Source organism: Micromesistius poutassou, assembly GCF_964030765.1.
Source record: "Micromesistius poutassou genome assembly, contig: SCAFFOLD_4780, whole genome shotgun sequence".
Classification (NCBI taxonomy): domain Eukaryota; kingdom Metazoa; phylum Chordata; class Actinopteri; order Gadiformes; family Gadidae; genus Micromesistius; species Micromesistius poutassou.
The window spans coordinates 1-17,785 of NW_028177730.1; the positions used below are offsets into that span (position 1 = coordinate 1).

The 17,785-nt window shown below is 46.8% G+C and overlaps 1 protein-coding gene across 1 annotated transcript; it reads right to left on the minus strand.

The window, feature by feature from the left end:
• Positions 1-545: 545 nt before the first annotated feature.
• Positions 546-16,615, minus strand: LOC311375764 (mediator of RNA polymerase II transcription subunit 12; the record flags this gene model as incomplete). Its single annotated transcript, XM_084490827.1, has 22 exons — positions 16,491-16,615; positions 15,561-15,665; positions 15,243-15,434; positions 14,621-14,780; positions 14,121-14,296; positions 13,813-13,923; positions 12,904-13,179; positions 12,281-12,427; positions 11,657-11,756; positions 11,375-11,511; positions 10,303-10,434; positions 9,079-9,205; positions 8,188-8,417; positions 8,005-8,064; positions 7,628-7,801; positions 7,073-7,217; positions 5,001-5,119; positions 3,798-3,941; positions 3,171-3,334; positions 2,460-2,591; positions 1,276-1,503; positions 546-690 (listed from the first exon to the last, which is right to left on the minus strand). Coding segments are annotated over exons 1-22 (3,306 nt in total), but the record flags the coding sequence as incomplete, so codon positions are not given.
• Between the last annotated feature and the right edge of the window lie 1,170 nt (positions 16,616-17,785).

Below are 17,785 nucleotides of genomic sequence, written 5' to 3' on the forward strand. Positions count from 1 at the left end.
TTTAACAAAATCTTATCAAGGATTTTACCCATTTTCAAATCCCTCCTCATTTATTTTCTCTTGCATTTAACTCTGTATAAGTTTTATTATTGTCTGTCCTTTTTTTTCTTTAAATTGTTTTTACATTATTTGTGTTTTTATAACTAGATAGTTGATTTGTACAGCACTTTGGTCAACTGTTGTTGTTTTAAAGGGCTCTAAAAATAAACTTGACTTTAAATAAAGTTTTTAAAATATTAACCACGGCATGCACCAAATAGTTCTGTTGTGAAATAGCAGGAAGTGGTAGTGGTAGTAGTAGTAGTAGTAGTAGTAGTAGTGGTGGTAGTAGTAGTAGTGGTAGTAGTAGTGGTGGTAGTGGTAGTAGTAGTAGTGGTAGTAGTAGTGGTGGTAGTGGTAGTAGTAGTAGTGGTAGTAGTAGTGGTGGTAGTGGTAGTGGTGGTAGTAGTAGTGGTGGTAGTAGTAGTGGTAGTGGTGGTAGTGGTAGTAGTAGTAGGCACGTATGGTCTAAACACACAAACACACACACACACACACACACTCACATCTACGTTACACAGCAGGTCGTTGAAGCCACAGTTGCCGTTGTTGGACGAGCAGCACAGGGCCTTGAGGATGCCCAGCCACTCTGCACTGAGCGAGCGGCAGTACGCAGTCAGCTCGGCACACAGGATCCCGATGTCGTTCACCCTGGAGACACAGCAGAGCACCAGAGGTTCAGAGTGACCCCCCCGCGGAACCGAGGGCAGGAGAAACAAGAGCACCCGTGGACCCAGAGGGGTAGAAAACGCTGTTTGTTGGTCTTTCACCGCCACCAACAACCGTTTGAGTGAGACGCGAACCGCAAACTACTGAAGTGGACGTTAGTGCAGACAGACACACCACTCTCCGGCGAGCTCTTTCAGCAGCATGGTGTTCTGCTCCCCTTTCTGGGAGATTGACACCGACAACAATGACATCAATGGACCGAATCCCACAGCCTCTCCGTCTATTCTAGTCCGACACAACACGACTCTGATCGATGATTGTATTACAAGAAGAGCGCGTTCACAAAAAGAACGCCTCTTGTTGAAATAGTCGCGCTGTACAGACGCCAGCAGCCGGCAGAATAGAAAGTGGGCTGCTTCCAACACGGTTGTTTCCACCGCGATGCATGGCACATCACCACGCTACTCAAAACTGCGGCCCCCCCACTGCGGCGACAAGAACACAACAGGACAACCTTGTCCACCAACCGGACACATCGGGGGCTCGGCGTGAACGTTTTCAACGCACCTCTCGGGGTCCCGGTGGTCCACGCACACGTCCATGAGCACGTTGCACACGAAGCTGTAGCGGTTGGGCGGGCTGTCGTTGAGCAGCTTGCCCACCATGGAGTGGTTGAAGTTGTGGGCCGAGGGGTTGGAGATGGCCTCCATCATGAACACCGGGTCCCACAGCATGTTGGAGTCCGACGGGTCGATGTTGCAGTAGATGGAGTTCTTCACCTTGGAGCAGAACTCGCTGGGCGTCGAATTGGGAAAAGGTGATGAAAGGTTAAGGGTTAGGAATATTATAGAAATCGGGGGCAAAAGAATGATAAAATAAAATAATGGCATTGCGATGTTCAACCCTGCGCTCTTCAGGAATGAAAGAACATTCGTCCGATACTGAATAGAAGAAAAAAGGAAAAGAAACTCCTATGTCAACTATAGGAACAGGGCAGTGATAAAATAGATTTAGAATAACTAATAACAGGGAAATGGAGAGGAACGGATGAGGTTTATAGCCCAATATATTCAGCCTCTCAAAGTATCTGCAGGAAATATGACACTTAAAACGAAATTACACATCTGCAACTAATGAAAACACGGAACTAAAAGCACCACCTTACACTGGCAAATATAAAGACATTACTTATTTCCGCCCAAAGGCAATCTAATGTTGAATATCGCTACGAAAAAATATATTGCTCTTTATAGATCCTACTACAACGATGTCAAAGCTCAGATGCACAGCTGCTATACATGGGCCTCTAGCTACGGGACCACCAGAGGCAGCCTGTTCTAGGGATGTGAATAACTCAAATTTTTCATGGTCGAATAGTCAGTGGGTGGTATGAACGAATAATCGATTATTCGATGTGTGCCGACATTCACAAAGGCAGCCATGGATCATCGGCAAGAGATCACTTAATATCTTAAACGCAAAAGAACTAACTTTAACAGTGATCGGTGTTTGTGTTGTATGCATATATATTAATATTTATGCTTGTGTATATTGTTTTTCTGTACGTGATTAATAATAATAATAAAAAAAACAAATAGTGCTACAGAACCAACATTAGTTTCGTCCGTTAATTCTTGTTTATTTGAATGGGGAAAAAACGTTAACGGTCCAAACGTTAAAAATCGGCTTTGACCCTCGGGAACGAATAATCGAATAATGGAATATTCTGACCCGGCCCCAGCCCTGTTCACCTGAAGATCTCTCCGAACTTGCTCTTGAGGTGGCTGCAGGAGGTGTACAGGTCGTACAGGTAGGCCAGGATGCAGCGCTCTGCAGAGGAGCAGTCGGCGGGGTTCACGCCGGACTTCACCGCGATGCGCAGCCTGGCGACACGTTGACACAGTCGGGGGTCCAACACACACACACACACACACACACACACACACACACACACACACACACACACACACACACACACACACACACACACACACACACACACACACACACACACACACACACACACACACACACACACACACACGATCCGTTAAGCAGCTCACAAACCACACATCATCTTAGAAAGCGAAAGCTCCATTCAGAAATATTTTAATTTAAAGCAACAATGTTCAATTTTCCTTCCCGTACCCCCGAATGCAATACGACTTCACTGAACAAGGGCTGAAAGTAAGTTCTGTATTAGGAGAATGTTTACTTACAGCGCAAGCCATAAAGCCCTTCACAAGTTAAAAAAAAACATTTCCCATAATGCAGCTTTAGTTAATTAATAGTCAATGATTTAATTCCCAGACTTGCCCATGAGCAGCGTGTGCATTAGGAGAACGCTAACTCCCATCCAGCTCTAATGACCACACTCTTTCACAAGTCATACATAAAAAAAATAAATGTTCCCCTTTGCACGGCTGCATTAATTCGTGGCTGATATTCCATCTCAGACGTACCCGTCAAAGACCTGCGCCGTCTGCTCCGGGTTGAGGATAAGGCAGGAGTGGTACCGCCGCAGCACGGCCACGATGCAGAGACACAGCCCGGTGGTGTAGCTCCCCACCAGGGTGGAGGACTTGAGCAGCAGCTCGGCCTCCACCAGGCTCAGTTCGTTCAGTAGCTGGGGGAGTGGTGGACGTCAGGTCAGGGGAAGACACACGAAAACACAACGGTAGTTTCTGTGTTGGTGAGACTTAGACGACTTCAAACCACTCATTTTATTAGCCATAGGTTTTTAGATTGGATAGATAAACATGTCAGTGTTCATGAGATGGTGACCGAGGCGTTGAGCTTACAAAACAATGTTGAGTTTGCGTTATTTTTGAAACGCAGTGGATGGAAAGTGAAATGACTGTTCCAGGCGGACCGCAGTAGTTTTAACAGTAGTTCACCAAAGAGTGGCAAATCTTTTCCAATCCACTTTAAAAACATTTAATATTGCACAAAAATATTTGAAAAGCAGAAAATAAATATAAGATTTAAGTCTGTGGCAGTTGCAGATAAAAACAAAATCATTGGCCACGCGTCACCATGAAATGGCGGTTTCCAAAAAAAAAAAAAATCCAATAGTAGACCGCTCCTACCTGAATGGCAAAGTCTATGAGACCGCTGATGTTGAGCGAGTATTCCATGAGGTCGAAGATGAACTGTATGTGTTGCACCAGGGGCAGATGATAAGACATCCCTAAGGCAAAGCTGGTAATCTGTTCCAGCACATTCCTGGACACCTGTGTACAACACAGAAGGCATTAAGAATGTCAACAACGGATTATAGACCATGGATATATCTGCAGAAGGAAACAACAACAACAACTACAACTTCACCTGTTTTGGGAGGAACGAACGGCTACACAAAGCAATGAATAATTATTGAAATGATTTCCCTCTCGACAAAATGCCCGCTTATCTCTAAACTTGCTCAACAAGCGTGACTGCAGTGGTGGCGGTAATTGTCTGAGTCTTTATGGATTCACCATTTCAGAGCAGAGAAGGTCCTCTCAGGGAAAAGTGTGCTGGGCACACAAGCGCTTAAGGATTGCTTTGCCAATCAATCAAGACAAACATTTACGATATTGCTGCCATGCAACTTATCCATTGCATCGGTTTCCCCCCCCTTCAACGTTGTTTGACGAGTCTAACCCTCTGGAGAGCGGCAAACTATCCATAACCAAGGTCCTGAACTGTCTGTAAGCAGCGCTAATTACCCAGAAGAGCAGGGTTAGCTCAGGGCCGCACTGCATCCAGTAAACCCTCCAAATGTCCCTGCAGCCTCTTGTTATGCTAATAGTGAGCTTCGTTCCGGGCATTCCGACGCCAAGAGCACTTCACATTTACGACAAAGTAATTTTCCACAATTTTCTTTACACGTCATTAGAAGCAGTCATACATCCCCCCCCCCCCCCCCCCCGCCCCCGAACCACCTTCCCTGAGTGTACACGGGGGAGGGCGACGTGAGATAAATAGGTGTGCTGGAGGAATCGTTCGGGAGAAAAAAACAAAAAAAAGAGAGGTACAGCCAATTCAGAACATTACGGCACTAAATAACCACAGCATTCGAACCGCGCCGCACACAACACTAATTTGCATCGGAACGCCGTTGAATTTCAAATGAGTCCCTCTGACTCATTTGCCGTAGTCCCCCAGGAGCTACGGCGCTGGCAAAAGGCGACAGCTAGTAAACTACTAACACCGTTAACTACCGATCAGCCGCTTCCAAGGTACTCGAGAGGTTAATGAGGGGGTTGGGGGGGGGGGGGTGAGAAGGACGTGAGGGCGGGGGGACTGACCTGAGAGGTGACCTGGTGCTGATCAAAGTGGGACAGCTGCTGGAATTTGGAGAAAATGTCTTCGGCAGTGGGAAAGGCCTCTGGCTTGCTCCTCTTCCTCTTCTGTCCCTCCTCCCCTCCTGGGGAGACAAAAGAAAGAAAGAAAGAAAGAAAGAAAGAAAGAAAGAAAGAAAGAAAGAAAGAATTAATAACCAGAACTCCCACCCACCCCCTCCCCACAAACAAATCGTCTGGCCGTGAAAACCTGCGAGTCAATGGTCCTTTGGTGGCATTTCTATTAAGTCGGAGGGCTGCACTGTGAGGAGGGTCTTAACAATAGGGAATATGACCCCCCCCCCCCCCGCCACACCCAAAGCCTCCCCAAAAAAAGCTGAAGAGCATTGGATCGCTGCCGTGTCACTTGCTGCTCAAGGGACACAATAGCAGCTTGATCTGAAGTACTTGGAACTATGCACCATCATAAAGTCACACGGGGAACATAGACACAATCATTGATGGAGATGACATCAGCATCAGCATCATAAGTAGGGTCGGGTATCGTTTTAAATATTTAGATTCCTGTAAACCGATGCCGGTTCCTAAACGGTTCCGAAATCAATACTTTTTTCTTTTTTTATAGAAATGCCATGCCAACACTGATTCTTTGAAAAGGTACCAGTTCCCAACAGTGCCAGAACCAATATGGCACCTTCTTTAAAATAAAGACCAAACAACTGATTCAATTGTTGAAATTCTTCCATTTTTAATGGAAACTTATTTGGTAAGACATGAGCAACTTAGGCTTTGCGAAAAGGTATAGACCTATTTAAACAAATAAAATTGTCACTGTAGGTTATAAAAAAAAATAGTCTCTTTGTTTGTTTCATACACTGCTTTGGTGTGAAGCACTTTCTGCTTATTGGTACCTTGGCAAACATAGTGTGCTGTTACTGTGATGTAGTGATCTTGGGCCAGGCTGGTCCACCCATCACATGTAATTGCGGCCTTTTTTACTAGTGCTGCTAACTCAGTAAGTATATTGTGTTGGGAACGTTACTTTAAAAAAGTAATTAGTTATAGTTACTCACTACTTGTAACTGAGTTAGTAACTGAATTACTTTTTTATAAAAGTAACTAGTTACCAGGGAAAGTAACTATTTGCGTTACTGTAAAAAAAAAAAAAAAAAAGTTGCTATATGTCAATGAATTTGAAGTAGTGCTTATATCTCCACCTTCATCGGATTGCTCTGGACTCGCCATCTCTGCTGTTTCTTCAAATATGTTTGGTGTGTGTGTGTGGTGCGTGTGGCCTGGCTTGTGTGTAAAAACACTGGCTCCGATTGGCTACCATGAAACATGACTCTGCCTTAGCCAATCATAATCGCTTATCTCGTTGTTAACCCACCCGGTCTCCTCACTAGCAGTTTGTGTATGGAGCCAGGGGTGCGTTCGGATTACGCAGTTTATTCAATCAATTCATAGTAACGCACCGCATTTAACGTTCAGTAACGATAACGGTGTTGTAGCGACGGAAACAGTAATTAGTTAGATTACCCCATTACTGAAAAAATAACGGCGTTACCTAACGCCGTTCTTTTAAACTGCGTTATTCCAAACACTAAGCGTTTCATTAAATTTGAGGTATTTCCCCCCTTACACAAAATAGTTGTATTGCACTTACATGTGCTGCTCACTTTGTCATTTTTTGTTTTAGTAAAGTAAAGCGAGAGCGTTTTACTTTGGACATGATGGCTGCAGCTGGGCAGCAGGAGAGGAAAGTGCTCTGCAATTTTTCCGACCACAAGAGGGCGAGAGGATTGTTGCGTCACCGAAACGAGGCACCGAAAGAAATGTAGTCATTCGGTCCGGGTAGAACCGACCATGTTGCCACCGGTACTGCTCGGTACCCGGTACCCAACCCTAATCATAAGCATGCCCTGCCCAAAACAAACAAAACAAGAACGCTTATTTGGCTAACCAATAACCCCAAGCTAACCCAATTCCCACGAAGCTACAAATGAAAGTGAAAACGACTACAATAACAACAACAACCTTGAATAGCGTGTGAAACGCAAAGGCCCGGAGCTGCTCACCCGTCTCCGCTGTGCTCTTGCGGTTGAGCACCTTCAGGATGTCCTTGGTGATCTTCTTGATGGCGTGACGTGCCTCGTCCCGCTGCTTGCCCACGCCGTACAGCACCACGAGCCGCTGGTTGCACTCGTGGCTGGCGCTCTCCTCCTGTGGTGGAGGAGTCCCCGGAGAGCCCGCAGATCAGCCCAGTTAGACGACATGTTTATTCTGGGCGTCGGCATGACGCAACGCGTTAAGGGATAAATATATAGATGTAGATGGATGTATACTTTATTGATCCCCCAGGGGAAATTCAAAGTCACAGTAGCTTGAACGCGCTTGAAGGAGTACTCGTGTTTAGAAGATGGGGGGGGGGGGGGGAAAGATATTAGGGCTATGAGTTCACACGCCGAGAGATGGGGTGAGAACATCTTTTGACGGCGGATCGCTCCTCGAAATGTTTAATTTAAAATGTACTGAGTTATGCTCATTAAACTCAGATTCCTCCCCTGTACCTCACGCTCCCAGCAGACCTCAATATGGCAGCGGACGCCACGAGCAGAGAAGTTTAAACCCACCTGGGGAATGGGGAAGTGGGTGGCATACTGGATGTGCCGGGGCTGCTCGTACACCTGGGGGAAGGCCGGGTCCATGCCCTTGTCCTTCACCCCGGCCTTGCTGTCCTGCTCCGGGACGGGCTTCTCGGGGGACGGGCTCCCCTTGGACTCGCAGTGCATCGTGGGAGAGAACATCTGATAAGAGAGCCGGGAAAAAAAAAGGACGATTACGAGAAGAAGGACGTGAGAAGAAGCGAACCACAGGGAGGTTCTGCGAGAAGCCACCGATGCGTCTTTTACAGGCTGCTCCGGCTTGATGAAACACAGTAAGCGGCCGCGTAAAAATACGGCTCACACACACACACACACACACAACTGTCTAACACTATGGCACACACCTCGTCGAAATTAGCACTGGAGTTGTGGTCAACCTCCATCGACTCCGACAGCCCGGTGTCCTGTGGAGAGAACGAGAACATGACTAAGACAGCAGCAACGTCGCTTCTTTGAACCCACGCATGGATGACTCATCCCCATCGACCCCCCCGCCGCCCAAACACAACCCCCCGGGAAAGACGTGCCTCCATCTTGACGCCGACGCCGGCATCCTGCTCCTTGCGCTCCGACTCGTCTCCGTGGTCGTCGCTGGGGGAGCGCGGGCGGGGCAGGTGGGCGTCGGAGGCCAGGTCGCCGCGGGAGATGAGCGTGCACATGTAGATGTTGTGGGAGAAGACGTCGTGCCGGATCTGCTCGCAGAAGAGGAGCACCAGGTTGGAGAACTCCACCCGCTCGCTCTCGTTGGCCGGCTCGGCTGGAGGGGGGGGGGGGGGGGGGGGGAAACGCAGGAGAGGGTTGGTTCATGTTCTGAGCCGATATTCATCAGGTGGTTCGTGTATTAGCTCACTCTGCAGCAGGGGGGGGGGGGGGGCTCTCAAAGTGGCAAACCTTTGCTATTTTGTTTGTGGTACCTTGAGGATGTAGGTTGCCCTTTTTGAAGGATAAATGCTAGGCTAAAGAATGTGGGACGGGACACAGTTTAAGGGCCCACCTGCTTATAGTTTATAAGCCGGACATGACAACGCTGAAGGAATTGTGCGCTGCAAATGTCCAGATGAAGAACCGTGGAAAATAAACAGCAGTGCTTGTGTTTCATTACTCATCACATTTGTTTTGGGGGAATAACCGGAAACTTTTAGAAAAGCGTCTTTTTTTTTCTTCTTCTTTATCTGACTAGACTAGACGATCGACTTCACATCAAATACTGCGGGGAATTTAACACGGGACACAACAATCTTAGATCGGCTGAATGAATCAATAGAAATGTTCCACATATAAAACACGCTTGCCACTCAGCCTGCTAGGGGGAAAAGCAATAACCAACTGAAGCGAGTAGAAAGAGACGGCTGGGGGGGGGGGGGGGGGGAAGCGGGATGAAACGACGGTGAGGGGACGCAGATGAAGCGGGGACTCACTCAGGGTGGGGGCCTGGGTGTCCAGGAACTGCAGCAGAACATCCTGGAAGACGGGCAGCGTGGCGGCCGACAGGGAGCCTGACGACACCGAGCCCTTCTCGTCCACCACCTCCGACTCTCCGCACCGCTGATGAGGACATCATCAAGCAGACACACGTTACATACACAGCGTTAGCTATCGACGACCGTTTAGTATAGTGTTTATTATCCAAACCGACTTGCAGTGAATCGCAGATGCGTGTAATTAATGAGCAGGTAGGAGGGGGAGGCCGGCCGTGCCTCGAGGTAGGCTGTGGATATTGGGGATCGAACCCAGAACCTTACGGCAGGGAGGCCAACACACTCACTCACTCACTCACTAGGTTATGCTGCCTTCCAGATCAGGGCTTTTATTTTTAGCAACCAATGCATTGCAGACTTCACGAGGCCACGAGTACATCCAATTATAATAATCTGTCGTCGAGTTGTACTGTCTTATGTTCCACCGACTGCGGCTGGATATCTCCGTCTGCGGCCTCGGAGTTTTTATCCCTAATCAAACAGCGTAACGAGCAGTCGCTGCAGCTGCCTTTCGCAGGATATTCATGTCATCGTGGGAGAATCCCGGCGTGACGAACGCCGTACATGACTCCGGAGATAAGGAACGCGGCGGGGAGTGACTCGCTGGTCCCTGCGGCCCAGGCGAGTCACGATACAAAATGTGATCTCACTCTCGTAGCGTGAACTCGTAAAAGCGATAAGAATTGGAGCTGGCACGCAATCAGGGAGAGATAACGGAAGAAAAGGGTGGTTTTGCGGGCAGGGGTGGGAATGGGAGCGGTGAGTCATCACCGTGGGGGTGGGGGGTCGGGGGGGGTCTCCTTACATTTACATTGAGGGCATTTAGTGGATGCTTTTATCCAAAGCGACTTACAGTGAGTACATGTGACATAAGAAAGACATAAACAATATATTGCTGTCGGTACCGTAAGGATGTTCATAGAACCAAACCACCATAGAACCACCAACAACGCACCGACAATCACTGCGTGAACCCCTTCCCAGTATTCAACATAGACAGCTTGGATGAGACGCTACATAACTAAGTACTATAACCAAGTACGACGCACAATGAGCGGGTACATCAAGTGCCCGGACGTACAACACACAACAAGTAGGAGGGGGGGGAGAGGGACTTAAGACCTCTCTCCGCATACATAGCCAGCCCCGGTGCTGTCCCCTCACCTCCGCCTCGATCTCGGCCTGCCTCTTCTCCAGCAGCTTGGCCACCACCATGGCCCTGTGGCGGCCGGAGCGCTTGCAGCACACCGCCCACTCGCACAGCAGCGTGACCACCGCGTCGTCGTCGGGCGACATCTGGAACGCACGCACACACACGCACACACACACACACACACACACACACACACAGACAGTGTTATGACAGTAGGGTTTAGCCTGCTGTTAAGTCACGCCCCCAGCCCCGGGGTAATTAGGCACCGGCATGAAAGGGACAGAGAGACGGATGGGTTTTAGGCGTGCAGTTTCAGGAAGGTAAATGTGTGGTTGGGTCTTGCTCGGGTGATTTAGGGGTTTAATTTCCCAGCTAAGATCACCCGTGTGAACGATGTATGACTAACGCACTCACGCTACTGGAAGAAGAGCGGATGCAATTTTTATATGATGATGATGACCTGAAAAAGGTGGTTTTGGGTTTTATCTTCAGGGACCATATGAGCAACTGCGAAACGGATATTGTTGAAATCGCCCCGATTATGAAATTCAGAGCGTGAGGTATTGTGAAAGATAGGGTAGAATGGACAATAATAAGAGTTGTAAAAGTCAACACCCAGAAGCAAGCTGTACTCTGGAACACATATTGTTGTCGGAGCTCTAAGCTAGTTGAAATACGCCATTCCTTATCACGCACTGTTTCTGACCTTTAATAAACCCCAGCTTCCATTTTACATTCGGCCTTGTCACATCTAATAGAAACCCCTTCAGGCAGAGCCGCCTCACCAATATGGAAGATAACAAAGCTGGAACGCAGGCACCACATCACTTAGGATGTGCCCACTTTAATTCTGCAATAATGCTTTTGCAGGTTTACTGACTGAATGCAAGTCAAATAATGGTGAAGAAAGTGTCCATTTGTTGCATTTTGTATTCTATTAAGACATTTACCATTGAGTCATTACGGAGTTGCTTTCAACCCAAGGGGTTCACAGTGAATACAGATAAGCCCCAATCACATTATCCTGCGCCTACGCAAGCCCCTAGAAGAAACCCTTTTTGAGTTTTGTTTTTCAGGAATCACCTCGTGGCCTTCTTTGCTCTGACCCGAGCCGAAGATCCGGTTGTAGAGGGAGTCCAGCGAGTTGCTGAAGTCAGACTTCTCAAAGCTGTGGTTGTCCAGAACTTCCAGAGTGTGGAGAACCCTGCCGATGGTGAAGCCTACAGGGGGGAAAAATCACACCGGGGCAAGTCAAAAAAACAACAAAAAAAACCATGCCCGGGCAAGTCACAGTTCAAATAAACACCAACTTCAAGCCAAGCGAGGAGGTCTGGTGGCTCGGCCGGGTGCGTTTGATGGTCTTACCTGCGGTCGTCTCCTGGCATTTGTCGAAGGACCACCTGAACTCCACCGCCTGGCCTCGCTCCTTGATTTGCTCCTCGATTTCTCGTACCTTTGCACGGACCTGAGGGAGGTGGAGGTTTGGCTTTATCTTCCGAGCTACGGCAACTCAGTGACGGCGACATGTTAGCCTCAATGTGGTTATGACTCTTAGAGAGAATACACAGTTGGTACTAGGTCTGGGTAATTATTCATGTCATGATGACACAATGCCGTTCAAAAGGCGATAATATTGAAGATACCACCGGTCGAAACCGAGACCCAGTTTCATTCGTCTACATAAATCACGACGAGAAGATATGGAAAATGGAAAACGGAAAACTAGTTGTAGACCGATAACATACAGTACATTTCCAAACACTATGATGTAATGACCATCAGTTAAACAGTTTAGAATGGCCTTTAGAATTCATGAGCATATTGGCATATTTATCGACCCATAATTACCCCGGTATAAAACAACCCATAATTACCGTGATAATACATTTTTCCCATAACAGATGGGTTGATATGTTTTCCTTTTTTAAAAGACTGGACTGAAATGCGTTGAACCAAACGGACAAGCAACACCAGCAGGCCTGGGGGTACCTGCTGTGTGAAGGCAGTGTTGGAGCCTGGCATGGGCAGATTGGAGGGGGCGATGGGGAGAAGGTCGAGAGGCGAGCCCGTTTTGTTCCTGCTGTCTGTTAAGGAGTAGTGCCACACCAGCGCACTGGGACAACACAGCACGATGCTCTGCACACACAAAACATACAGACAGACCGCACGCAGAGCAGGGAGTGAAGACTCGATGCAAAACAAAGTCGTGGTAACATACGTGGAACCAGGTCATGTTTGCTTATCTTCTTTTTTGACCAGGGAAAAAGAAATAGCACACCAAGTACAGAGCTAATAGCAACAGCAGACCGATTCTGGATAGCAATGAATGTGGTTCACCTCTATTATGCCTATGTGACTTACAATCCAAGTAATTTTAGTGGACTATTTTAGCCACAGTGACTTGGGAGTACATTTTTAGATCCATGGCATCCAGGAGCGTTAGTAGGGGTGAGGGGTGGAGCCTAGCTAGGCTGCAGACATTGGAGTTTGAACCCAGAACTTTTCGGCTGAGAGTCAAACACCATAACCGCCAGACTAACCCGGCTCCACCTCCAGCGCATTTTTAAACAAAATAACAAAAAAAACAGTTATGGGGCTGCAGCCAGGCTCACCTGCAGCATGCAGCTGAGTCCAAACACCAGGGGTCGGTGCTGTGGGCAGATGTAGAAGTCCGTGAAGGGCGTCTGGGTCTGGTTGCCCCCCGTGGGCTGGGAGGTGGGCGTGGGGGGCAGGGCGTTCCCCGGCTGGGCCAGGAGACTGCCGTGGGACTGGTGGCCGCCGGTGCCCGGCCCCAGGCTGCCGTCGCTCAGCAGGAGGTTCAGGCGACGCGTGCAGAAGTACGCCAACCTCCGGGACAGGTAGGCCGACTGCACGAACTCCCCCGAGTACTGGGGAGAGAGGGGGAGACATCCCCAGCTTATCTCGACCGCCAGGTCACCAGTCACAAAGCGTTTGTCCAAAAGCACGCCAGCAGGATCACGCATCTTGTTCAGGGAGGGTGGGGGGGGCCAGCAGACACCCAGACAACTGAACTACCCCATCCCCTCTTATGATCCATATCCATATGGGAGGAGGGTAACCCTAACCCTAAGCATTACCAGGAGCACAGTGGTAGACTGTAGACCAAATGTCACAGAGAACAACAGCACTGATTGACAGCCATGAATAACGTCCCCTCATATTGTTGCCCTCTATGAACTGGTCCGGCACATCAGGAATGTTATGTTGTTCTAGCACTCATGGGTGACCCATTGTTCACGGGACACCCATGAGTCAACCCAACACCATGCAGCACAGAGCGCATAATAGCATTAATAGCAATGAATCCAAGTTCCTCTTGGTTAAAACCTCACAGCACGATATAAATTAACAGGGGGTTTAGTGTGTAACACCCAACGTGAATATACTCAGTATACACGTTAAGCAAGTTGTTGAGCAACACCCAGTGTTGGGACTGGGATGTTTCTGTGACAGACAGACAGAGAGAGAGAGACAGAGAGAGGTTGGCATGGTGAGTATACCTGCAATAGGAGGGGCAGCAATAGTCTGAGAAGCTCGTCTTCTCCGGGTCGAACCTTCTCAAAACACTCCAGCACCCAGGTGAGGAACTCGTGTCTGTCCAGCATGCCGTCCTGAGACACAAGCAGACCATTCGACTTCATTCAACTTGCATCGTAACATCCTAGCTTATCGCAATGGCTTCCTTGCCAACACAACAAAAAACGACAACAAGCCGCCAGAGTAGCAGACATGTATGTTCATTTACATTTCAAATATATGTAATCAATGAGCAGCACTGAGCTTTTACTCCATACTGGGAAGAACTCACCTGAAACATGAACATGGCTAGCTTCTCGTTGTACTCCCATTGCTTCATGGCTGTCTCGACCTCCGTGGGTGTGGCAGGCTGTGGGGAGGCACAGCCCTGGCTGGGGAACTGTCTGTAGAACTCAGCCACCTTCTGGAGCTGCTCCCACAGGTATTTGGTGATGATCTGGGTCCATTCTACAAAGAAAGTTTTTCATCCAGACACGTTCTCTTCTCTGTTCATGTTTGCATGGATAAATGCAATTCAAGAAAGGCGTGTGGGTTATTGTCTGACCTACTTCAAAACGGTAATCCTTTCACATGAAAATACGAAATACATTTTGACACATCACCTTAATTTCACAGTGTTAAGTATTTTTATTTCTAAAATAATCCTAATCCAAACACCGTGGGCAGAACCAGGTGCAAAGAGAAAAGGTGTGAGAGAAAAAAAAAAGGAAGAGACATTTTAAATCTCTTTCCTGAAAGGTTCTGTCAAGCGTTGGTTGTGTGTGACCTCACCTATACAGGGATCAGTCACATGTCTTTTCTTGACCTTAGTCTCTGTAATGGCAGCATGGTATGCACAGGTCATTTTGATCATCCATGCCGAGCGCATTACAGGAACTGAATATTTGGCAAGGTATCCAAACACCTCTTCCTTTTTGCTAAAAATTGGAACCTGTGGAAGAGAAATTTAAAGGAAACAATGTTGATGCTGCGAAATGCTGCATGAATGGGTGACAGCAGATAAGGTGGTAGCCTTGGTCGGCTAATAAAAAGAGATTTCCTTGGTCAATCCTCTGGAAAATACTGCAGCGATGCAAAACACATTAAAGCCCCAACTGCCTTAGAAGACATCCAAAGATGAGAACCCATCTTTGTGTGATTTTCAATGCATAACAAGTGACAGGAACTGTGCTATGTAAATGTTGTGCATACACCATCAAAACATTATTCAAACATGTCTTACACGAGGCATGAAACACTAATCAAGTCAAAATGCCATATATAATAAACCAAACAAACTAGGTCTCATGCATCCAAAAAGTAGAGAACACAAAGCTCTTAAGATGGCTGTTGTCCTTGTCGTAACGAGGTCTCCTCTCCGCATCTTCGTTAACCCGTAGTGTGGCAGCCTCACCTTTTTGGCCAGCAGCGTGAGGGGCTTGGTTCCAGCCAGGTCTGTGAACCAGTTGTTAATGGAGCTCTGGGACCTCGCAGTGACCAGCCAGAAGTTGTCCTTCTGGTTGACCTGCGGCTTGCGCTTCCCCGTGTCTGGGAATGTGTTGTAGCGCAGCTTCTCAGCCATAATGCTGCTGAAGTTTGAGCTGATCTATGGAGCGACGGAAGGCATACGTCTAAATGAAACAGCTCAGGTATGCAATGTACGCATTGAGAGCATGTACAGAACAAAGACACATGGTACGTTGAAACAAATATTATATTTTTGATTGAATACCTTGGCGGGATTAAAGTTGACATTTTTTGCACTGCCATGTTCATCTCCGGACACTGCTGGTTGATTATTAAATCCTTGTTTTACGTTTAATGCAGTCAATTCATCCTGATAGCAGAAATGTATATAGGTGTTACACGTTGCAAAATAACCAACAGGGAAATTCATACAGTTTGGAGTTCATTGATTTAGAGATGCAATCATACAATAGTTAAGCAGCTGTGTTATCCATCAGTTGACGGTATACTGTACAGTACAGTTTACAGTGAGGCAGCATACAGTTGAACACCAGTGAAAGATCACACAAAATGGAAAAGGGGACCCTCAACTCAGTTTTACAGTACGGGCCTTTAATCTGCTGTGCGTCTTTTAATCTAATCCAAGCAACCTAACATGACCTGGACCTGGGGATGGACGCCAACGCTAACGAAACCCTCAATCTAGTTTAAGATCCGCGTCTGAAAAACGAATGCACAAATGTCGACACAGGTAACGCTCCATTGTACCTCCCAAACCAGGCAGCTTGCATAGCTTGTGTGGATAACGCCGAGCTAGGGGGGAGATCTCCGAGCAGAAAGGAGACCTTTACTTCTAGTCCCGCAACACCTCATCACAATAACAAAAACCCCCCCACAAAACAACCGCACAAAACAAAGGGCATGTACTTTGACCGGAAAATAACAACGTGGGGATATGGCAAAATTGCAGACGGCAATCGTAGGTGGAAGACACCGGTAGATGTGCGGTGGGTCTCGGAGTAGCCCGGCTATCTAACAAAGTGACAACTACCTTGGTGCTGTTCATTGTTATTGAAGGCCCGTCTGGAGTAAGGGGCTAAGCAGGCTAGCTATCGCATAGCTTCATAACTGGGCACTTTTAACACCGTTTAAAATCACCGATGTGCATTGCATAGAAACATCAACGTGTTCTGACCTCTTTTTGCTTCGGGTCTTGGGGATACACGTCCGGAGGGCCGAGCCTGGGCCGTTTAAGAGGCCGGTGCTCGTAACTTAAGATACCGAAGGCAGCCATCATCCAGCGGCATCACAGCGCAAGGCTCTCCTTTTCCAGCAGCCGCTCGAGCCTAGCTACAGCGAGCAATGCAAACTTCCGGTCCCATTTAGTCGCGTCACTTCAAAATAAAATCCACGTTAAGAGGTTTACACATTTACGTGTACGTTGACTTGAGAAAATGACATTTGCGCAATAATTATCTCAGAATTCCGAAAAGGTTTAAATGAGATAAAATAATATATATATATTTTTTCCAATATCATTATCTCAGAAAATGAAATATGAATTAACGAGATTAACGTCAAAATCCTGCGAGGTATCTAAGGAGCTATATGTTAACTGATTTTAACTTGCACTGTATCAGGGCAACTTGGAAATGGGTGTCACTTCTCAATGATGTCTTAATTCCTTGAATAAAAAAAGTTTTTGATTGATAGTCACCGTACACCGTACATAGTAATAGTAAATGCACATAAATTGACTTCCATAAATATATTATGCTGAATATGGAGTGTGTTTGCATTGTAAAGCTAGTGCACTATTTAGCCATCTTCTTGAATTTTGTATATTTATCAATGGATGACCCAATGGGTATATAAAGCAAACTCATGATGCATGTGCTTACACAGACCTAGTTAATAAAGTGATCAGAATTATTTTGCTTGCATGAACATAAGTCTGCACAGCAGGGCACTGTATACACAAACAAAAAGTAGGTCAGACAATTAAGCTTGTATAAAAATATCTTTATTGAAAAAGATTTATTTTTAACATATTTAATATTAAACAAATATAAGACATAGCAAAATTACAATCTCAAGGTGCATACAAAATAAAACTTGAAAATCCATTATAGGCCTGGCCTACAACTTGGTTATCAGTAGACATTAATTATAAGGCAGATGTTTACCATCTCAATCAACCAAACAAAAGTGTACCAGTTTAAAATTAATCAAGTGTGTGTTTTCCAACACACACGTTTTTGATTGATCAATAAATACTTAGAATATTTATAGTAAGCAGCGTCAAACCACTTCTATTACACCTGCACTGATTCATTCATAAAACCTAAAACAATATCGGTCATTATTCCATGACTATGAATTTCTTCACTGTGAAGACTCCATTTACCATTGCTGTTAAAAAGTAAATTCTTAAAATCTAAGCTAAACTACCGCAATGTGGATGAAGCAATGTGCAATGTGCACGCACAC